General features: G+C 30.0%; 1 protein-coding gene across 2 annotated transcripts in view; it reads left to right on the forward strand.

The window, feature by feature from the left end:
- Positions 1–9,486, forward strand: part of LOC130668503 (uncharacterized) — a 35,268-nt gene extending 25,782 nt beyond the window's left edge. Inside the window, exons 1-4 of one of the 2 annotated variants that reach the window (XM_057470831.1) lie at positions 2,541–2,887; positions 6,874–7,098; positions 8,351–8,491; positions 8,549–9,486. In XM_057470831.1, the coding sequence (XP_057326814.1) occupies positions 6,892–7,098; positions 8,351–8,491; positions 8,549–8,989 (789 nt within the window). In that variant the 5' untranslated portion in view covers positions 2,541–2,887; positions 6,874–6,891 and the 3' untranslated portion in view covers positions 8,990–9,486. Of the gene's footprint in view, positions 1–2,540; positions 2,888–6,873; positions 7,099–8,350; positions 8,492–8,548 lie in introns of those variants that run through there. The other variant, XM_057470832.1, reaches the window with a different exon arrangement.
- The last annotated feature ends 15,361 nt before the right edge of the window (positions 9,487–24,847 follow it).

Genomic DNA, 24,847 nt, shown 5'->3' on the forward strand with positions numbered 1-24,847 from the left:
TTTCTTTTTTATTTCAATTTCAAACATTTATATTTTATATACAGAATAGTGGGCTTTAGTGAATAATGTTTTGATTGATTAAAGGTCACACTTTATTTATAACTATGAAAAAAAATATTTTTCGTTTATTGTAAATTAAGTGATAGGCATTGGCCAGTACACAGAAAAAAGTATATTTTAGCGTAAGAAGTATTTTGCACTATGGAATAAGAACCAAGATTATCTTAAGACTACACGGAAACAACAATATAATAGTGGCAACTCTCTGGGATAGTACTTTCTGTAAAAAAATAATTTCAAACAGTACACGGAGAAAATTTTATGGTAAAAGTTACCATCAAGTTATAGTACAATTTTTTAACTGAATTATATGATTGATAATATCATTTAAATTATTAAATAAACAATCTGAATGGTAGTGTCTACCATCTATATGGTAAAGTTTACAATTATTTATGATAACCAGAAATTATAACTGTTATTATCTTAAATAATTACTACTATTATAAAAAATCGTAATTCTTAATAACCTGATGGTAATAGTTACTATCAGCCGAAGTTTTTTTTTACAGAAAGTACTCAATACTATCCCAGTGAATTGCCACGACTGTATTGTTTTTTCCATGTAAAAAAAAATTTCTTGGCGCAATTTTTTCTCGCTTAAAGAATTTTTTTTCTCACCTCGAGTCGAAATCTAAGACATACCTTTAACCTAAATGAGTATTGAAAACCTACATTAGACATACTCATTGTATAAGCTTGAAATGAACAGAATTATACTTACAAAGGCCTGAATTGAAGTTACTTAGACTTACGGCGGCATGAATTAAACCTACAAAGACATATCACGTAAAACGAACAAGCTCAAAATGTTTTGAGTCGACTCTCTGTTGGTCCCAAGCTGGTTCTGGGTCCTATTTCACTCCTAGGTGTCATTAATCTACTGAAAAAAATTTCTGGGAGCAAGTAAAAATTCTTTGCGTCAAAAAATCCTTTTTTTCTATGTAGTAATTTTATTTTGAGTATAAATTTATATTTATAAGAAAAATTTTATTTTCTACTGTATGTAAATAAGTAAATTGATGATTAAATATGAGACTAAATGAGAACTTTAAATCAATTTTATGATTTCTTTAAAAATATAACTGATGGATATTTATAAAAAAAATCTTTTTTCTCTTATGATTCAACTTATTTATACTTTAACCAAAAATCTACTTTTTTAAACTCATCTTCAAAACTAATTCATTAATTTGTGTCCATTTAAACTAATTAAATGCTCATGTGATGAAGTTAAAAAAATTTTTACAACAATAAAAATTAAAATTATGGTAGAAGCATTTTATGGGCAGAAACTCAAAAAAAAAAAAACTTTTTATGCTTCCGATTGACATAAATAAGTAGAAGGTCAAATTCAATAGATAAATCATTATTCAATGGTATTAAAAAGGTTTTTTCATGTTTACACTAAAAAAAAGTATATTTTTTTATCTAAATACTGGAAATAAAAAAAATTATAAAGGCATAAACAAAAACTTGGGATTAGTATAGAAAAAATATAGTAGATCATTTGAAAGCTGGATAGGTCGAAGGGCAAAGAAGTGTCAGTACGGAGCGAAGGGTGCGAACGCAGATACATTTGCGGTCAGTAGTATGAGGGCTACTCTAACAAAGGTCGAGCGACGGGTCTGTGCATTCAAATGCTAATATGCACGCCGTCTAACATTCAGGAGCGAAAGCACGCGTACACAGGCTACTGTGAGTATGTACGCCCACCAGCCCACGAACAGTTACACACGATCGCGAGAGAATCAAATCAAATATTGGCAATATCATCCCCTAAACATTGTACTTTCATATATAGTATATTCTGTGACCTCTGACTAGTTTATGGTCTAGCTCTTTCCTCTTCTGAAGGGACAATTGTCCCAATTTCTGCGTCTCATCCGTTGCCAGAAAGATAGAATAGAACAGCATAATATGTTGGTGTGTAGTGGGAACACTGATGTCCATTTGAATGCGCGATTCCAGCAGCAATGCCGGCGATACCAGGCTGAGGATATTATAGGATTAGGTTAGAAGTGAGGGTTTATCCTTGAGCGAGGTCGACGCTGCTTTTCACATTCGAGTACTTGGGGTTCTCCAAATGCTCATCCGGCAATCGAAATCACTTCAACTTTTAATGATTCCAACAACTTTCTCTCTCTTTTCTATTTTCTTATGTTCTGTTTTTTGTTCACCAAGGAGAAGAAGACTTAATTCAAAGAATAAGCTTTTTATATAAGTATTTAACCTTCTGATCTTGTTGGTAGATAAAAATTTAATTCATTTAAAATATATAAAGTTGGTATATGTAATATTTGATATATATATTTTGTTGCGCTATCAAAATATTAATTAACTTTGAGAATAGTTGGATTGAAGTTATGGTAATTGGTATATTTGTTTAAAATTTATAGTGTAATCTGTGAGCAAAAATACTAGTATATAAATTTATCGATATAACAGATGCATCAACGAAGCAGAGAAGAGACTGTACGCGGGATCAACTGACGCGAGCGAGAGATCGAGGATCTCTGTTGATTTAGGGCGTGCAGCGTCGCACCACGTGCGCCTAGTATACTGTGTGTAGACGAACGTAAAGCTCCCCTGATTCAAACTCCAGCACGCGCCACGATTACGCGATTACGCGTGTCATCTCTTCTACGTGGGGTTCTCTGATGTGATGCTCTGCCTCTGCTTATGCTTCTCCTTGCTAGTGCTAGTGCTAGTGCTCGTGATATTACTGCTGTACTACGAGAATGTCACGGAGAAGCAGGATAGACGTTTACACGGGTTGACAGTGTAAAAGAGAATGACGGAGAATGAGAATGAAAAAGCGAGACAGGTTTGTGGATATATATGACGCTTCTGTGAGCACAGCCAATGACACGGAAAATTTATCCTCATATATATACGAGAAATAAGAATTGTCTTTCTTATGTTTTTATACAATTTTACTCTCATTTATAAATTACACTTTATCCACATATGGCCAAATACATTTTTTTTTCTATTATCTTTAAAAAATTATCAATTAGATTTTTTTTTTTTAATTTTTATGATTTTGAAAATTCATATCCAATAAAGATTGAAATCAATAAATACATATAGATTAGCTTTTTATAAGAAAAAAATTCTGAGTTTTTTTCTTTTAAGGGGGACCACTAGTGTGACCGCCTGAAAAAAAGATGATTTTTGGGAATTTTTTTAAAGGAAACTACTGCATGGAATGTTTTAATGTTTTAAGGACATATATGTGGATATATAACGAATACAAGAAAAAATTTTTGGACAAAAAAATTCAAAATTCAGCGAGTTATTCACAATCTCGCAACGCTCCAAAAAAAAAAGTCCCCCTCACAGCTGCAGTGATAGCGACCTTCACAGAACATGAAATCAAAAAAACCAAAAAGTTTATTGAATGAGAAGGTATTTCCCGTACCATGACCCTCGGGCTACGAAAAAAATTGAAATTTCCAAAATGGTAGAGTTTTTAAAAAGAATTTCGAATTTTGCGCGAAAATTTGATTACTTATGGCTTGCCAAAACTGCATTTTTGATTCGATCGGAAAACTGGAGGTTCATGGTACGTTAGGAACATGTACAAAAGATGTTGCGATTCGAATCAAATCGATCGGATAATTTGTCTTCGAGTGATAACTTCAGCAATTTTCAAAAATGTACCTTCGAGATCCGATAAGCGGTTGCTCTTCAGATGGCTGTGACTCAAAAAAATTATTCGAGATATATACTTGAGATTTTAGTATGTTATTTTTGAAGGTATAGACTATCGAAATACGCAAAAAAAACAATTGTTTTTATCAAAATTTCTCACTAGTGGTCCCCCTTAAAAGTTTCTTCTTGTATTACAAAATTTGAATATTTTAATTTTTGACTAAAAATTATAACCACCAATAAAAAAAGTTTGTTAAAAAACAATATTGTCATCTTATTTGAGCCAAAAGTTACTATTTGAATTTTACAAAATGTTTTTTTGATCTTGATGTCTTTCGTAAATTTAATTTATGATCAATTTCCGGTGGCCTTTAGGTTATATATTTATCGCCCGAATTAATCAATTAAATTTAATTATCACGGGGATTCAGCGTTTAGAAGTAAAAAAAAAAAAAATTTAGACGTGATTACTACCTAATTAAAAATATTTTTTAGAAGCAAATTAAGTAATAAACATTTTTACTTATCTGTCAACCAATAAAACAATAATCTAATCTTACGTAACATATATTTATATAACAATAAAAATAATTTACCAAAAATAAATCGTATTAGAAACTACTTACATACGTAATCCGATTAAACGAATCAAATTGCCGGAGGTACAGCCAATGAAGATCCCACGCAGTGTGCGGATCGGGGCTGCGTGAGTAGCGACGTTTGAATTCGGGTGTTAGAAATGTGCCCACATAAAATACACAGATAAAGACAACGGCAAACCGTTTGAATGAGAGAGCTACGAGATGTACGTGAAATAACGTCATGCAATCGTATCGGTGAATACTGCAAGGGGATGGTCACCCGCTGACACGCGTCAGCACGTGACCATGTAGCTCTGTATAAACAGCATTATGCACGCCCGTGCTAACATAAATTATTGTGGCTTTAATATCCATGTGCATCGTCAACTACGTCGAGCTTTTGCAAAACATTACATGCCTCAGATTACCTTCTAATGTTAAATCTATCTTATCACCATCACTGCAACATATTCTATCATGTTATTATATTATAAACCAACAATTTGGCTTTTACACAAAACTATAACCCTGTTACTTAAATTTAGTTTGTGTGTATCATTTAAAGATTTCCGTTTATCCTCTGCTTAAACTTAAGCTTTGGAATTATTTTTCAAGGGTCATCATCATAACTCTTTTTTTCATAAATCCGTTCAATATAATTAATTAATCTAAAATTAAATTAAATATATATATATTAAAAAAAAAAACAAATCGGTCCAGAAAAATGGTTCCATGGATTGATTTGAAAATTTCCAGGGTTTTCGGGGGTACATTAAGCTGTAAAATTACCTAGAAACATTAATCTTTTCATCAATATTTGTAAAGTAGCGGTTGATGGACTAAAAAACCGAAAAAGTCATTTTTTGAACGTTTTTCAAATCAATATTAAGGATAAAAAAAATTATCTTTTTCAAATCGAAAATGGGACTTGTAGGAAATTTATTCAAATTTTTAAAGCTGCTCTAAAAAGCTACGATGCGACAATTAGTTGCTGAGATATCGATAATCAAAGACCAAAGGATCCTTTTTAATTTGAAGGCCAATTTCTCAGCAACAAATTGTCGTACAGACAACAAAAAGAGCAAATTGTAGCTGAATAAATTTTCTAACTTAGTTTTGCAATGATATTTTTAAAAATAATCTCCTTAGCCCGTAGACACAAAAATCAAAACAAAAAAATGTAGAAAACTTTTGTCTCGAGCTATTTCTTATGATTACGCAATAACTGTAACTCAAAAAAAGTTTGCTAAAAGATCTTTAAACTAGAGATTTCGAGCTTTAATTTTCTTTTTTCAATTTTTTGATACGACCATTTTTCACGAACATACAGCCTTCCAAAAATTACTAAAAACTTTATAACATTTTTTTGTTCCTTTAATTTTTTGAATAAGTTTATATATGTATATATTTAATGAATGAACTTGAATACATTTTTTTAAAACTATTTTCAACTCAATTCTAATATTTTTTTTTGTCTTTAAAACCTGCCGGTTCATGAAATGTGATATGTCGGCAAGATCTTAAACAAAAATATTAAAGGGATGAAATCTAATCGTAGTAAAAAATTATGAATGAAAATATAAAAATAAGTGTCAAGTTCCGTCGGTTACTTGACTTGGTTCAAATACATACATATTTTTCAAATATTAAGTTGTTTTGTCTGTTTAAAATTTTTTTAATTCAATGATTATAACTATTATTATTATTGTTAGAGTATAAAGTAGGAATATTAGTACTTGTAGTAGTAATAGTAGTAGAGTGTTATGGGATATATGATAGTACTATAATATGGTGAAGATTAGAATTTTCATGGGTTGTATAGGATACGGGTTAAAGCCGGATGTCGACTCTTGATTTACGAGTGTGGTCATCTCATTACGGTTTACCGGTTATACTCAATGCCATTATAGTTTGTCGGTAAATGTGTTAATTATGCTACGAGCGTTTACACGATATACATATATATACATATGTGTACACGAATTAAATTGCCTAGAATCTAATACGAGCTATGTACGGTTTTAATTAACTATTTTAATACGTATATTTTTATTCTTTAAATAATGTTTTAAGTTAATAAATTTTTATTTAAATAATTATTTTTATCGTGTCGTGTATTATTTCTGATAAATTTTTAGAAATATAAATGAGTAAAAAAAGAGAGAGAGCGAGAGAGAGAAAGAGAGAAAAAAAGTCGAGGCCGTGATAATTTAGAGCAAACAAATAAAACAATGTCTTGAAAGACTTGACTAAACAATTAGTCGTAAATCTCTTTCATTAGGTGTGGGTTTTTACGATTAAGATGTCGTATTTCTTTACACAAGATACCAGGAAACAAAATAACAAAAAAAAATCCACATTTATGTATATCTATCTATATCTTTGTATATACATGTATATATATTTATAAATTTTTATACCTATGACTCAACTGCGTCATACGTGCATAAAGTGACATTGTTGACAAGCAGTTATAATTTTTATTACTCGCACGACCTCGAAAGTATTTTTTATGAATCCTCTATAAAATTCAAGTTTCACTTTTTAGCTTACATTTAAAAAATTATCATTACAGAAATCTTGAATAATTGTTATGGCTCCAAGGACTCACAAAAGAAATCCGTATCCAGTGCCAGATATTTCCAGTGAGGGTTTTTGGGTTGCACGGGGTCCAGCTTTAGGAAAAAATGTATCAGCAAATGACAGAACGTGGTCAACTAAAGTAGACGTTGCTGAGCGGCTATTTTCTCATCACACACTTAATAGTATTCGACGCGACCAACGTATTATCAGGCCAAATGTAATTAACATTTGATGAATTATTTTACTTGCAAGATTGAAATAACTTCAATATTCGGTCAATAATTTTTGATTAATATTTTATGCAAGAAATAATGTTCCTCATTACATATTTAATTGAGTCCGTTATATATTTCTATATCAAAATTTATATTTTTCAAAAATTTACGATCTTGCCCCTGAATTAATTTGAAGTCATTCCGATAATTAAACTTCTAAAAAAAAAACAACATTTTTTTTGTACTTTAAAATTGATGTATCAACTTATTTTGAAATCTCAGCTCCAAAGCTCAAAAACCACGTTTTGATTGTCGTGAGATTGGTATAAATTGTTAAATTTGGTTACCCGGATAATAATATTTTGCCGAAAAAGCTAAAATTGGCCGAAATCACGCCAAAACCATAGAATTTTATTCAAAGAGACCTAACTTTGGCCGAAATCTCTCTGAAGCCGTAGAATTTGATCGGTAGAGGTCGAAAGTTGGCTGAAAACACGCCGAAATTTTATTATTCTTAATGTACAGGCCGAAAATTGGCCGATAAATTGAGTCGACTTATTTTCAGTTTTTTAGGCCTAATTAATTGTCGGCCATTTTTCGACTTAGCTAGTTTTTAGCCTTGTGTTCACTACCTAGGCCTTTTTTCGGCCACTTTTATTATCATTTTGGTTTGAAGTTTTTTTACCTGGGCAATTAATTAATAATCTACCGGTCAAAAATGTAATTTCTAAAAACTCGAAAATGTATATGCATTTTTTAAACATAGTGAAACCTAAACTTACAATTAATCTTCTCAATAAGAGAATTTATAGATAAATTGAGAAAAATATAGATAGCCCGAACTGGAATTCGAACCCAGACCATGCCGGTATCGCGCTGAGTCTTTGATTTTGAAAAAATAGTGAAAATATTGGAACTGGTTCCAAGAAAAAATTATTCAACAATTTATTATATCAGAATTGTGATATATAAGAGTTAGACTGAAGATTTTTTGTGTATTTGGCATTCTTATGGATCTAAATACTAAAATTTAGAGTTGCATATTAACATGATTATGTCATATTTTTCTTTTTATTAGTACACGGAAAAAAAAAAGTAGGTGCTGCAACAGGATTTGGTCTTGTTGCTACTACAGGATGTTTCCTGTTGCTACTACAGGATGTTTCCTGTTGCTACCACAGGATTTTGTCCTGTTGCAGCACCTATTTTTTTCCGTGTGGTCAATGCGATTTTTAATAACTAATATTTCTTTAGGAACCAAATGATGCATTAGATTTTGCATTATCGTCAATATACATTCACGATGAAGATTTTATGGTACCAAAAATGTATGTTTTCATGCAACCTGAAACATTGAATTTGAAATCATGGCGTCAGTTACGCAATGAACTTGAGGTAATTAACAAAATCTTTTAATAAAAAAAAAAATCACCAAAAAACTGTGTTTTTTAGCCGCCCTCAAAACAACCAACGACAACAAAAACATTCAAGTCAAAAATATTGCCCAAGTCAATGGGAACAAATGTAGCAACGGCTACAGCAATGCCTGTATCAAAAATAACTGTAAATACACGAGACACTGGACGTGTACAGAGGAAAATAAATTCACCAGCAGTCTCGCCGAGCGACAAGTACCGTTCGGCGCTGAGTGGTAAAAAATCCCGAGCAGCAACTGCCGATAAAAAATCCATAGCTGTTAAATCCAAAGAATATTCACAATCGTCAGATGATATTCTCGATAAAAACCAGAGACGTTTAACTTACGCCGCACAAATGCGAGCAATCGAGAGGATCCATCCGAGCAGTCTCAAGTTGGCGATCGAGGGTCCTCACACGGATTTAACAAATCCTGGCTACAGTCGTAAAGCTGATGGAACATTTTACAGCATATAAAAATATACTTTAAATTATTAATGTCTAGCCATGTAATCTCTTTTTTTATTTATAATCTTTATTATTTTTTATAATGTACTACTTTAATAAAAGTTGTTTTTATTTGATGTGTTTTTTTGTTGATTTGTTTAAAGAATATTCGAAATGATCATTCAAATATTGATGAATAGTACTCGATATTTAATATTTAATGATGTAGATTTTAATACCCTGGAGTAATCTGTCAGTAATCCGATGTGAACAATTGAATTATCTATAGAAGGTAGTAGATGCACGAGTGAGTGTTGACATCAAAAGATACGTTATTGCGTTGTAATAACATGTATTATATAGTATACTGTTATCTATTTATGTTGACGAATTAGCTTGGGAAGATTGTATCAAATGCCATCGGGGGATTCCCATCAGGGGAGTAGGCTCTATGTCAAACTGTCAGTGCAAGTGTGGTATCTAGAAATTATATATTTAATGTATCTAAATGTATGAATCATTGCCAATATCAATTGCAATCTAATAAATATTAACAAATATTTAACCTTTTTAAAAATTTTTATTTGTTTTGTTTTATTAAACAAAAAATATTATTACTGCAAGACATTTGCGGAGTGAACGCGGATTCAATTCGGAGTGAATGCGGAGTGGATGATAATTGATTTATTTAATCCCCTCGGAGTGAAATTTACTCCGAAGGGAAATTATTTTTAATATTAAAACTCCGAATCAGAGTGAATGCGGGTTCAAATAAAATCCACATTACTCTGGAGTCACTCTGCTGGAAAGACAAAGTTCTTATTTACTCCAGATTTTCAAAAAACTCCGGAACTCCGAGTGACGGAGTGAATTCGGATTGAAGTAAAATCCGTAATCACTGCGAATTCACTCCTAATTTTTTACAGTGCATTGATTAAATATACTGTTCATTTATCTAAATAAATTCTTAAGAATTTTGTTATAAAAATTAATTTTTTAGTTTTAAATTCATGAGAAATTTTAAAGGCTTTAAGTTCACGGACCGAATCGAGCTCGCGGTAGTTTTTGTCATTGATTTTTTTTTAATTATTAAAATTACTTGGATGCTCTGAAGAAATTTTATGACTGAAATTAAAATCTTTTATTTTCCTTGAAATTAAAAAAAATTATTATAGGCGATTAATAGTGCAAACAGATGATTTAACAGTAATGATTTATAATTTAAAAATGATAAACGTGATTTGAAATTTTTCCCTCGTACACATGAGTCAGTGGACCGCAGAAAGATTATTCCCATTACCATCGTAATCCATGTTTGTAATAAAGTAGCATCCCGGGGTGAAATAAGGGTGGAGAATTCACATCTATATACATATTATATAGACACAGACACATATGTATATGTATATCCTAATAACAAAACCAGTCACAAGCACATATGCTCGCTTATGGAATATCATTTACCCTAAAATATCTCACCCCAGTGACGCTTACGTACGTCTTGGGTTTTTGACCCCCTCACTTTTTCTCTGGAGCTCGATTGCTTCTGCCTCAACTTTACTTAGCTCTGCTCCACCAGTAAAATAATATATATATACAACAAAGAAACAGAGGTACTATCTGCACCCTCCAAACTCGGAAAACTCTTATTTTCCGGCCTCATTTTATCCTCATACATATATAGCCTTAATCCAGCCATGATTGCAGAACCCTGTCCCCTACCGAGTCGCGAATCTTCGTTCCCCACTCTCTTTTCCAACCCCTTCTGACATGACGACGACGGCTCGTGTGTGCCCTTGTGCATCTAACCCGATATATTATAGTCACCTCTATCCCCTTAACAATCATCTTTCTACAGCATCACAGATATCTCTTTATGTCATTTTATATTCGTCTAAATTGATATTCAAATAATGTCATTTTTATTTCTTTACATTTATTAATATACATATTTATATATATATGTATATATTTTTTTTCATTTTTACCAGTAAAATCCATTCATACTAACAATACATTCAAACCCGAGACGAAATCTAAGGCATATATTTAGAACCTGAATGAGCATTGAAAACCTACATTAGACTTTTTAGGACATAATAATTGTCAAAGCTCGAAATGGACCTACTCATATATACAAAGGCGTGAATTAGACCTACGAAGCCATAAATTGTGAAACGAAAGTAACTAGACTTAACAGAAGGAAGGACTTGCAAGGAATACTACAAAAAATCAAATTTTTGAATTCGCGGACTACTGGAGAATTGATGCAAGTAATCCACTCATCTCTTCAGTAGTCTAATGATACCCACGGGCGGATTGGGTCCCACAGGCAGCCTGGGACTAACAGAGGGTCGATTTAAAAACTTCTAAGGCTAGTAAAAAATTGCTGCAAGTGACCCAGCGATTTTGTCAGTAGACTTATGGCACCTAGGAGTGGAATAGGATCTAGAAGCAGCCTGGGACCAACAGACGGTCAACTCAAAAAATACTGAGTTTGTTCGTTTCACGTTATATGTCTTTATAGGTCTAATTCATCCCTTTAGAGGTCTAAGTAAGTTCAATTCAAGCCTTCGTAAGACATTCTTTTCATTTCAAGCTTTCACATTGATCATGTTCTAAAAAGTCTAATGTAAGTTTTTAATGCTCATTTAGTTTCAAGGTATGCCTTAGATTTCGACTCGGGAACTAATATCGTATTATTCAGTTAAAGAATTAATTATTCTTTCATACTCAAATAATCTGATTTGGTAAAAGTTAAAGAAGACTGTTTTTATTTGAATTCAAAATTTTAATAAAAATAAAAAAAAAATATGTTTTGAAACTGGTAAAAATTTATAAGAACGATAGCAAATTTTTGAAATTTAAACTGTAGAAAATTTAGTAAAAAAAAAAAAAGTATATATATATATATATATAAAAAATAATTGAATAAATTTAATATCTTTACGACGAATTTAAAAGAGTGTTTGAGCATCGAATGACAAGACTGATCGTATTTTACAGTGGGTAAGTATAGGTACATAATAGATATAAGAAAAGAGAGAGGGATTGATTTCTTTTTTACGGCACAGTGAGCAAGTATTTGTTAGGCTGACGATCACGGTGGTAGTAGTAACAGCGACGGGGGCGGTGGTGGGTTCTTATTCGCTTGAATCGACCGAGAAAAACGACGCGAGGGTAAAGTAAGAAGTGAGCTAGCCAATTACTTGGCCGAGCGGTTTTATTTGTATTTAATTCTCATTTAATTTACTTTTTACTATCCTATCTTGATGATACTTTCGCCGCAACCATCCGCACCCAGAAAACCATCACCCAGATACATTTCATACCTATATAAAATCAGCTGCCCTTTCCTTTTTTTCTTTTTTTTTTTTTTTTTCACTTTTCACTAAATTCTGTTTCACTCTACACCAACTTTCTCTTAATAATAAAATTTATATTGTAAGATAATTTTATTTTATTTTTCTTCATTATAAAGAGAGGATACTTCTATACTGTTGAGCCGATTAAATAAAATAAGCCAATTGGATCTTGTGTGGGATAATAGCAAGTCGTTAATTTTTTTTCTCAGCTTTAATTTCTTTTTTTTTTTTAAATCCTAAGCTTTTGAGATTATTGTTACTGTATTTACTCCAATTAAAAGTGTGTTAATACGATAACTATTAGTAGTTACTTTTTAAATTTAGTTATCGAAAAAAATTATTTCTTTACTTTGATTAAGAAAAATTATGAACTTATTTTTATAAAATTAATTCCATGAAAATTAATATTACAAATTTTTTTATAAATAAAAAGAAAAAATTCATAAATTAAGTTTTTTTTCGGTAAATTATACATTTATTTATAAATATTTTTGTTGTTAAGAAGACCTGTATAAATAATTTTTTTATTTATACAGTAGAGTAGTGATACAAATATATATACATATATTTATAAGTATAAATAAGAAAAACGATTGAGTAGATTCACTTCTGTTTTGAGGGCTTTACAAAGATAGCTGTCTATATTCCCAAAATAAATAGAAACGGGTTTAGGTGTGTAAGGGAGCGAGTGATTGGTTGCGTTGTATGTTCCAATATTCTGGCTATCCTCAAGAATTTTCCGCATATTTTCTTTTACTTGTTCGTCTAGACTCAAGAGTTTATACTATAGTTGGATTGCATTAAAAAAAAATCGGTAAAGGACACAGAAGTAAAGTATAAATCCAAACAAAAATAATAATAAATAAATAAAGAAAGAAAGAAATAAGTATAAAAATAGTAATAGTAAAGTGTGTAGTGTGTATAAAGAGACAGGAGACGTGTTGGAGAAAAAAGAATAGAGGAGAATAGAACCGAGTAGTTGGAAAGACGCGTTGATCCTTTCGGGATGAAGTTGCTATTCTACTGAACTTGTTACGTTATATTTATCAGCACCGAGCAGCACGCCGTCAGTCTCTTGGGGGTAGCTTCACTTTTTTATTTTTTATTATACTGTCTTCCATATATATGACATTCACATTTGGTCATTTTCTTCAGAACTTATTACTTTTTATTATTATTATTGTTATTATTATTATTATTATTATTATTATTATTATTATTATTATTATTATTATTATTATTATTATTATTATTATTATTATTATTATTATTATTATTATTATTATTATTATTATTATTATTATTATTATTATTATTATTATTATTATTATTATTATTATTATTATTATTATTATTATTATTATTATTATTATTATTATTTATTCGTTTAAATGCTTAGGGAGTTATCCCTAGTAGTCCGACTCTACCAAAGGCCACTCCTGGAGTGTCTTCCGTTACTGCTGCAATACTCCATCAACAAGATGGTTAGCAAGCGCAGCAAGTCAAGTTCCGTTGCCTAAATAGATGAAAGGATCCGAGAGTTACAGCCATCCAACGCAGATATAAAAGATTGGTTCATCCCTCCAAGGACGCTAACAATGAGAACAACAAGCCTGACACGGTAACCTGGGTGAAGTTTGCCAATTTCTAGCAGGAGATCCTGATACATCTGTTTTTGTGCTCTTCTTTAAATAAATGTCACGAGTGGATTTATCGAAGAACACAATATCCGGTTTCTTGGGGTCAATTTTCGGCGTTGTTGCGAATGCCACATTCCAATAAATACGGCAACGGTCATTCTCAACAACTTGCGGAATATCTCCTGGCAGATAAGGTAGCACTGGTGTTTTATCGGTACCGTACGTATGACGAAGGTGTTAATAAAGTAGTCGCAAAGCAGCATTATGAAGCTGAATGTATGCATTCATACTATCCACAATGTGTCCATCTTAGCTAGCAAAACTATTGGCAGGGTGTGGAGTATAGGGTGGGGACAATCGAATCGATTGTAGCGCCTGCAGTGGACGAAATACGCGTTAAATCGCACTTGTCTTGTGAATAGTTAAATGAAAGCAATGTTAAAAAATAAGGACAAGTAGTTGTTGTGTTGTTAATTGCAAAAATACTGACAGAAATAGTAATTGCAAGTTTTATACATTTCCATCCATGATATTCATCTTTGGCTAAAAATTATTACGGGGAAATTTTTAAATTACAAATTTTTAACCCAAAGTATTTTTAATTGTTGAGTTTTAAAATTTAAAATTACGAATAATTTAAATCACTTCAATTTCTTTACTTAATGCAAATTAATAATTTTAACTTTGAAAAAATTATAATTATAATTATTTTAACTCATTTGTTATTATGACTATTATTGTTGTTATTATTATTATTACAAGCTAACCTTATGTCGTTCAAAATAATATTTATTTTGTATTTATTAAAATTTTTTATACTTATTTTTTTCAGTACAATCTACTCTATATTTTTCCACCTTTCAAATGTGGTATCACACATATATTTCGCAATCTTTAAAAATTTTAATTATTTGTTTATAAAAACTTTCCGTATTCTCTCTGTGCTTTTTGAGGATGATTTAATGCGCTCGACAGATGTCGTTTCCGTCGCGCACCTTGCCAATACCCTTTTGTAAACTATTTTTCCCTCAATACCGAGCCTTTTGCTCGTTAGGCATCTTGAGGTTCGCAGCCTATGACGTCAGGAGCTATCCATAGCTTGACAAGGTTTACCACCGCTGGAGAAGGGCGAGAAAGACATTGAGGTAGATGAAGAAGGGGCATTCCGACGGGACCCAACGTGACGTCATCTAGTCATTCTGACCCTTCGCCTTATTATATCAATTATTATTAACTGTCCGTATTATACGATTAGTTGTCGGGTCCAATAATGTTTAGATGTTAAATAAGTATTTGGTTCCATTTACTAGCAAGTTAAATATTAAAGTGCTCTTCTTACACTTTATTTTCAGACGTTGGGTCAGCTGACTTTAGGAAGGAAAACGTTAGCTGGGTAAAGTCATCATTATTATTATTTTTATTATTTCTAATTTTTTTATTTTATTGCTAAACTTTAACATAAAAAAAACATTTAATAATTATCTAGATTATTCTTTGTTTTACTTTCAATTAAAATTTAAATAAATTCTGCGATGTTAAAAGTAATGGAGTATATAGAGATTTATTTGAAAAGCTCGGAGTGCCTAACGAGCAAGTAGTCTTTGAGTAGTCACTGGTAGTGATTTTCATTATCATCCTCAGATGTTACCAAAATCAAGCTACCCTTCACACAAGTAGCTTTTCTGGCTTATGTTTTAATTTTTTTTCCACACAATACACACCCAGTCGGCCGACTGACTGACACTCAAGTGTTTGTGCAGCTTCGTTACATTGAATTTAAAGTAAACCTTTGAACGTGTATTCAAAAACAAAATTCTACATTAAAAAAATAATATCTTAATATCAGGCTCTCGTATCAATAAACCACTTTACCAGTGAATAACTTTATTTGTCATTTTAAAATTAAATTTAAATGTAATATTGTATAATCCGGGCCAAAGTAAGCCATACTGATTTGGAGAAAAAAAATTGTTTTCCTTTAAAATTTTTATTTACACGGAGGAGAGGGTTATTCTTTTCTTTATAATAATTCAGTTAACTCAAAATTTCGTTATATTCTATCGTCTTTTCTAATTCAAAAAAATAATTCAATTAAAAAAAAAAAACCTTCGAAGGGCCAGTTTTTCAAACCGGGTTTATTTTTAATCCTAGTTTAAATTATTATTGCTGGTGGTGTGAATGATTTGGTGTTTAAATTTTCAACACTGCTCTCTAAACCTGAAATAGTGAATTATCACTAATTCACTGTGTATATTCACTATTTGCCACAGCTAAAAGTCGGCCACTTGGAATTAGTGCATATACACTCATTTACCCAGTGAAATGATGCAAATATGAAAACATTGAAATTCACTGTAGTTATTAGTAGTAAATAGTTCTAATGATAATTAGAATTACTTATTAAAAAGTAATGTTTTAAATCTACTGTGTAAAAAGTAAAATTTTCACTATTTATACGTAAAATTCACTTTTTCCAGTGAATTAGTTGATCACTGGGAAAAACAGTGAAAATTTAACTATTTCAAGTTTAGAGAGTGCCGGCGGGAAAGTTACATGACACACGGTGTTAAATTTTGGACCGTGTGAATTAACATTGACAGCACCAATGGTGTAAATGTACAAATTCTTCATTTAAAACTTTTGGTTACTTCGACACTTGGTATTTAATGTCTATTTTGAAATAATATACTAGTGCTGCAATCTATAAATTAATTTATAATTTTTAACTACAGATTATATTATCAGACAATATTTGAGCTAATAACACCGAACGGTGTGAAAGAAAATACTCATGCCGTGTTAAAAGTACAGCTTGATATTTTACACCAAGAAAATTTCACACCGTCAATTCACACCGAGCAGACTACGTAAAGTCCTCGGGGACCATTTTCACACCAAAAATTTTCTGCAGTGTATTATTTATGTATAGATATACTAGCAATATTGTTTTAAACCTGGATAAAAATAAACTCGGTTTGAAAACTTGGCCCTAAAAATCTTGTCTCTTTTACCCCGAATTCCTAAAATATATTCAATAATTATATTAAAAATATTTTTTCACAAGACTATAATATTTACAATAGAACGGAAATAATAATATGTAATTAGAGCAAACACTCGAGTAAAAAAGAAAAATAATAATGATAATAAAGTAAATAGATGATCGTGACATGAAATGTTTGAAAGCGTGCTGTAACAGAAGCTCAGAGGATCAAAATGCAGCCCTTCAATGAGAAGAAGAGATTACCTTGAGGGCTTTCTATATACATTATACTAGTAAATCTGTAGCACTGTTTCCTGGGCTCAACTTAACCTGCGACATCCGCAGTAGTATAGTTATAGTAGTATGTATAACTAAACAAGCAACGAGCATTCCCATTGCCGTTTTGAGATTACTTAAAATAACACCCTACTATCTTTACATTTATACATATTTCACTAAAAAAACATAATCCCGTCGATATTTCTTACACATCATAATCCCATCCTATTTTTCTATTTTTATTTTTACACCTAACTGTATACATTCTTGTGTCACTAACCGTATAATCTACACGTCATGACATAGCACACTGATTATTTTTTAACAACTCTCAAAAAATATAAATGTCAACTCAATAATTTATTACAAAAAGTTTTTTCAAAGATTATTTTAACTATCATACATAACGAAAAATATAATACTAATATTTTATTCGTACTTTCAACTGTAATCTAAAAATTTAAGTATCCAAAACATTTTTTTTTAAATATCAAATTTTTTATATAATTCAAAGAAAATCGGGGCACGAAGAAGAACAGAAAATTTGGCAAAAAATAATTTATTTGTTTTTTATTGTTCAATTTCAAAAATATAACAAGTACCTGGAGTACAACAAGACACTTTCAAAATTTTGTAAAAATCAATACAAACAGTTTTTATAAATAAGTTAATTTTTGAGTATTGCGGAAAAAGTGAAGTGTAACTGAAAAATTTAAAAAATAGGGTAGAGGTTCCGTTTTTGGCCATTTTAAGGGGATACGCTACCGGACCTCTTTCTCACACTCAGAAAAATAAACGGGACTGTCTTTGTTGCACTCGTAGAGTAAATGAGAATTTTAAAACAATTTTTCTCGGAGACGAATTAGAATTTTTGAAAATTCAAAATTTCTAGCTCTTTGTTAAGATTTTAAAAAACGTTGAAGACTCTCTATTTTAGGTTTCCAGTGTTTGTCCGTGAATTAAATTGAATTGCAAATCGATTACCGTTACCCTTTAAGGCCAGTTTTGGACACTTGAAAAATTTAAATAAAATAATTTGTATAAGACGCAATGACATAATTAATTTTTGTAATGTGTTCAAAGATACTTTTGCCTCACTTTGAAAATATAATTTTTTCTTTTTAAACTTTTTCATTAATTTAAATAAAGTATTAAATGTCCAAAAAGGGAGCAGTGGCCACAAATGCTACTTCTACCCTAACATATATTTTTGATCTTGCCGTGGAAAAATTTTTTTTTTAAAGTAAAATTGGTATAAACAGATAACAAATATTAATTCGTGCCTTAATAGTTTTCTCTAAAAAAATAAATAAAGTGTACACGGAAAAATTTTTTGTCATCATAAGCTAAGATTACTTACGATAACAAATGTCGGTTTTGAAATACGACGGCATTTTTATAATTTATATCATGTATTCCCATAATAAATTCACTTCTTAATTGCAACGCAGTTTGATTTGCTACTATAGTAAAAAATTTCGTTATTCTGTTTTAATATGACGACGAAACTCTTTTTTTCGTGTAAGTTTGATAGAATATGAACATAGGATTGAAAAAAGAAAAAATATAATAATAATAATAAATAAAATATTATGACAATTGATTGACAGTATTATATAGAATAATCTTTAGATCAGTGACGTAAATATCTCATGCTCAACTGCTTACTCGTACAAGCATAAGATTTTTCGGCTGGGGATACTGTGTATCGCATGGTAGTGTAGCACATATACAACAATTATGACAGAAAAATGATGGTGTATAGTAGACACGTGAATCGAATAATAACATATACTAGACTATACTGTAACTCACAGTCTCATATCTGAGAGTGCCACACACTATTCGCTGGCTCTTGGCTCACAGTTTTTTTTTTACATCCCAGTCGTTCGTTATCAAAGATTATGTGCTTCATGAGGCACAAATTTAGGGTATCATGTATATATATATCATTGTATATATTTTGTTAGAGAGTGAGTGAGTAAGTGCGGGTAACTAAAATAATACGGCGATAAAACTGCAATGTCTGTCTCGAATAGCGACAGGGAACAGGGATGGATTTAATTTTCGATTGCCACTTCTACAGGATGCAATGAAAATGTATGATTAAATTGTCACTGATATTAACATACTATAGTTACATCTTATTAATCTACTTTTCAAATGACTAATTTAAAGAATTAATAAATAATTTATTAGTAAAAATTTAAACTTGATAGAAAAATCATTTGTCTTTAAATTTAATTTGTGATATTTATTATTATGTTAATAAATATAAGTTATAAAGTATATCGTTTACTCACGTCTGTAACTTGAGAACATTTAAAAAGATAACGTTTTATTACCCATCATTCCTATTACTTATCATAAACTTAAACTTATATCACTATATGCATTTATATTTATTGTTATTAGTGTAACATGTACTTTGCATTACATGTGTGTTTCATCATTTATTTTAACGTATCATTCCGCTAATGTAATAGGTATAAAGACTATAGCAAACTTTAGATTTTTTAGATAAACTTTACTTAATCGCATTGACAATTTGTTTAATAATAACAAAAAAATTTTTAAAAAAATGCATTTTACGACGCAGTAAAATTTGTGAATTTTCCAACGATATCAACTCATTGTTAAGATAACTTGAGCAATATAGATTATATTTGTTTAATCATAAATTTTTTTTTCTGTTGGGTTAAAACATAAAAAAATAATCTTATCCTAATATCTAATAATAACAATAATAGAAATAAAAAAAAAACGAAAATAAAAATAAAAATAATAATAATAATGAAAATTGGCACATCCGATCTTTTTCAAAAAAAATTTTATTGGTAATATTTCACTGATTACATGTATCAGCATCTTCAGCCCAATGATCTATTAAATTAGCATATCATATTATTAATATTAAACAATTATTTATAATATTTATTGCTTACATTTTTTTCTTGTTTTCATGTTTTAAGTTTATATGAGACAACTGTGCTCAATTTTATAATTATATTGTATATTTATTGAGTTTAAAGTTTATTATTGAATTTGAAAAATAATTTTGAAAAGGATCGGGTGCGCCAATATTCATTATACAATAAAATCACCGATCGAAATAAATAATTTATACATTCTAAAAAAATATATAAATATATTTTGAAACCTGTTAATAAAAAAAAAAAATAATAACAATATTACACTTTAAAAAATTGGGAGTGAATTCGGAGTGACCTGAATTTTATTTCAATGTGCATTTACTCCGATTCGGAATTTTAGTATTCAAATAAACTCCTTTTAGGAATGAATTTCACTCCGAACCGGATTTTAAATATTAAATTAAACTGCTCTCCGGAGTAAATTTTACTTCGAGGAGATTAAATAAATAAACAGTCATCTGCTCCGCATTTACTCCATTAATTTTTTACAGTGTAATAATAATAATAATAAATAAGTTACCGTGAAATGAAGTTGAATTCAAAAAGCTTCATGAATAAACTTATTCGTATAAGCTTAATTATGATAAATGACTGGATAAATATATACATATATATGAGAAATAAGTTTATGAGAAAGATGATGATAACGACTACGTAATAGTTTAAGAAACCGATGTTAAGTTTCGCATGGTTAAACGATGAATTGAGGTGTGTCAAAATATATAAGAGCTATATATTAGCGTAAAAATATATGATATATGTATAGTGGTAGTAAATGGGAAAATATTCTTTCAGCAATGAAGCTGAAGTTATCTGACATGAGGTATACTATAGAGGGTATAATAGTGGGTTGAGAGGCGAGATCGTCGTTCATCATTCTATTGCTATGGCAGGCGCGAGAATATTCATAGACTACCCCCTGTTATATATGTATATGTATGTGTATATGACTACTCTCCACCCCGGTATATTTAGCATAGAGCGAGCATTTTCTGTTAGTGTAGCGGCAGCATTGGTGAGCTGATATGCGGTGGTCGCAGTCTTTTGTAAAAGAGCCCACAGAATGGAAGGGGCTGTGATATATTGCGGTGCCAGAGCACGTGGCTCATTTCACACCTTCATACAATCTTCATCGTCTTCTCTGTCTTTGTAAAACTAACTTATCTTCGTCGTCCTCGCCGGCTCGTTGCTCCTGCCGCTGTAGCTCGCCATAGACCTCAACTGTCCTCAATGTAGACAAACTTTTCTGCTCTTTAAAATTTTAAATTCATGATGATTAATCAGGTGTCATGTGCTGAATAATTTTATTATTTTTATAAAAAGTACTTTCTTTATTTTATTCATACTATATTTTTTTTTTAAATTATCTCCACCAAAAATTTATAACCATCATAGGGCATTAAATTTTTTGTCTATCAATTTAGAAAAAAATTAATTTATGAATAATTGAAATAGGTTTCATTAAATTTTAGTAAAGAAGTTTCGTTTGATTACAATTATTATGTAATCATTTAGAATCGATGAGGATCAGTAATTAACTCTGAGAAAATCCTAACACTGCAGGCTTAGTAAACCGACGGTGGGAAAATAATTTGTAATATCGTACTATATAAGCCGGACCTGCTAAGTTATGTTGGGCCTATTTACCAACTCAACCAAATTTATTGCACAACTCAATGTGCACATGAATTTACACATGCAGCATAATAAAATATATTACAAAATTGTTTAAAACTAAAAAATTTAATTACTAAATAAATTGTTTTTTTTTGTGTCAGGAACACTTTTAAAAATAAAGTACTAAATTACAATTTTTTTATAAAAACTTGAATGCAAAATAAAAAGTAGAGTAAGTAAACTATGAATAGTAAGAATAAAAATATGTGTAAAATAAATGTGTATGAAAAGGGAACATATATCTATATATATTTGAATTGAATAACTGCGGCAGGATCACGACAGAAATGCAATGTCGTCGGTTGTGTTGTTTATAGAACATAGGAGAAGTCCAGTGAAGAAGTAGTAAGTGATCAAGCTCCGCGGGGTGGACGGCGGCGTCGCGAGCTGCCATGTTGGCTGAGTCAAAGGCGCCGCCCCGAAGCCGCGACTCCATTGGCGGTGACGTCACTGCCTCACGGATGCGAGGGGTCGCGGGGGCTAACACACACCTAAACACGTAACACTCTTACACCAAATCATAACACACGGATGTTATTCTCTATAGATGTTTTCTAACCCAAGAGTATTATCCAATAATTTTGTCAACAACTATACAATTATTTTTAATTTTAATGGGATTTGTTAATTTTTTTTTAAAGACCATTGATATTCTTGATCAATTAATATTGAAAAAATAATTTTTTTAATGTGCGTTCATTTTTTTTTATAGAATACATCACTACTCATTTTTATTGCAATTTTTTTTACAAAATAAACTAAAAAACATCGAATATTCAATTGAATGTTTGAATTAATTTTGTATGTAGTAAAAAAATAATTTTTTATAGTGTCTTATTGCAAGTAAAGTATTTTAGTTTATTTTATTTTAATTAAGTTCTTTTTATTTTGAAATTTATTATTGTTATTTGTGTTTTGAAAAATTAAAACACGTGGAACTAAAATAACACAAACGATAAAAAATATCATGTATTTATAAAAATTATTTTTTATGTCTAAGTAAGAAAGAATAAATAAAGTAATAAGAAAAAATTTTTTTTTGTTGGACGTGAGTTGTTTTTTTGTCAGAAGAAATGATAATTTAGAGCGTGTGCGTGTAAAAAATATTATTCAAGGAAATATTTTTTCAAAGGTATGCTAGAATAATAAAAAAAAAATCTACCCTTATTTTTGGCCCGAGTGTAAGAGAAAAAAGTAGACAGATAGACACACACTTTTACAGAAACATATATATATATATATATACAAGTATATATTACCTGTAAAGGAGAAGCTCGCGGAATAGGAAAAAGTTAGTCTTTGTGATTGAAAATTGATGGACTGGAATCAACGGGGCTGAGAATAAACCAAGTAAGACACGGAAATGATTTCTCGGGTCCATTTATAATAATCTAAAAATATCTTGAATTTAAAAGAAAAAAAAGATTCTTTTTTTTTAACTGGTGTTGAGTAGGGATTTAATTAATAATTTAAGTTTTAAGATTAAGTTTTTATATAAATATTTGAGTATTTAGACATAACGCGTGTTAAAGTAATACAAATAAATCTCAAAGAATCAAAGACTCGTTAACATCGTTAAGTTTAATACTACTAAGCCATCTTCATCGCCACAAGTCTACTGCGAAACACGCTAAGTTTTCACCCACTTTTCCATCTTAAACAGGATTACAGGTTAAACTACGAATAAATTCGAACAGCTAGCTCTCTCAGACGGTTCTTAAGTCTACATATCGATACAAAATATGTATTACATGTCTCTTAAATTATAGCACCATCTTAAAATGATCCAATATCTAATGAAGTACAGCTAAATAAAAAGAACGACAAGAAAATAGTGCAGTTATGGCTTCAAAAAAATTAAATATTTAACTATTTTAATTAAAAACTCAAGATAATTATTTCATACTTTCTCATAATCATAAAAAAAATTTTAATTTACGATAAAAGTTAAAATATGTAAATAAAGTTTATTATAAATTAGACATAGTTATTATTACATAAATTTATAACACCGAAAAATTTTTTTAATGCTAATAAAACTATTTTTTGATCCTCATGGCAATAGTTTTTATGTTATGAGAAATTATATATTGAGTGAAATTTACTCCTAAAAAGAGTTTAATTTTAATATTTAAACTCTGAATCGGAGTGAATGCAGATTGAAATAAAATTCAGATCACTCCGAAATCATTCCTCTGAAATAACAAACTCTCTATTTACTCCGTTCGCAGAGATTTTTTTAAACTCTGGAATTTCGAGTGACGGAGTGAATTCGGATTAGAATAAAATCCTTAATCACTTCAAATTTTTTACAGTGTATTTAGAAAAATTTAACAATAGTAAAAATTCTACAATTTGTTTGACAATTGAATTTTACAAATTTGGAATATTGTATTAATTCTAGTGTAAGCCTGATAAAAAATTTTGACTAGCAACAAATACTTTAGATATCTAGCCAGTTTTGATTAGATCTACATTGACTTTTGTAGATGTGTATAAATCTATATTTAAATCGATGCACTAGGATCTAAAATTTTTTTAATTTGACGTCTATTCAAAAGTTGAAATTTAAAAGTTTTGTAAATTGCCATTTTTAGCATCAATCAATTTTTTTTTTGTCATTTTATCTCAATCCCTTTTTTTTTGTGTTTGATTCCGAAAAATTAACACAGATTTATTGTAAATTAAAAAATAAAAATAACGTTCTGTGCTATTCCGTAAAAGCACTCTAGAGTTATTTGGACTGACTACTTTAGTCGCTCTATAATAAATAATTTAATACGTCCAGAAAATTCATCCTGGATTATATTAACTAAAGAAATAGCTCATAAAAGTTTCAAGTTTATTTATATATAGTTAATAATAAAACTAAAAGTGACGTAGTTCATAGACAGACGTAAAACTTACTGTTGGTTTATGTATTTTGAAATTGCGCGTAAAATATAACAGAAGTATTTAATTAATTTAAGTTAAGTAACTTAATCTTTATATTATTATTTAAAAAATGATAA

This window comes from Microplitis mediator, chromosome 5 (assembly GCF_029852145.1).
Source record: "Microplitis mediator isolate UGA2020A chromosome 5, iyMicMedi2.1, whole genome shotgun sequence".
Classification (NCBI taxonomy): Eukaryota; Metazoa; Arthropoda; class Insecta; order Hymenoptera; family Braconidae; genus Microplitis; species Microplitis mediator.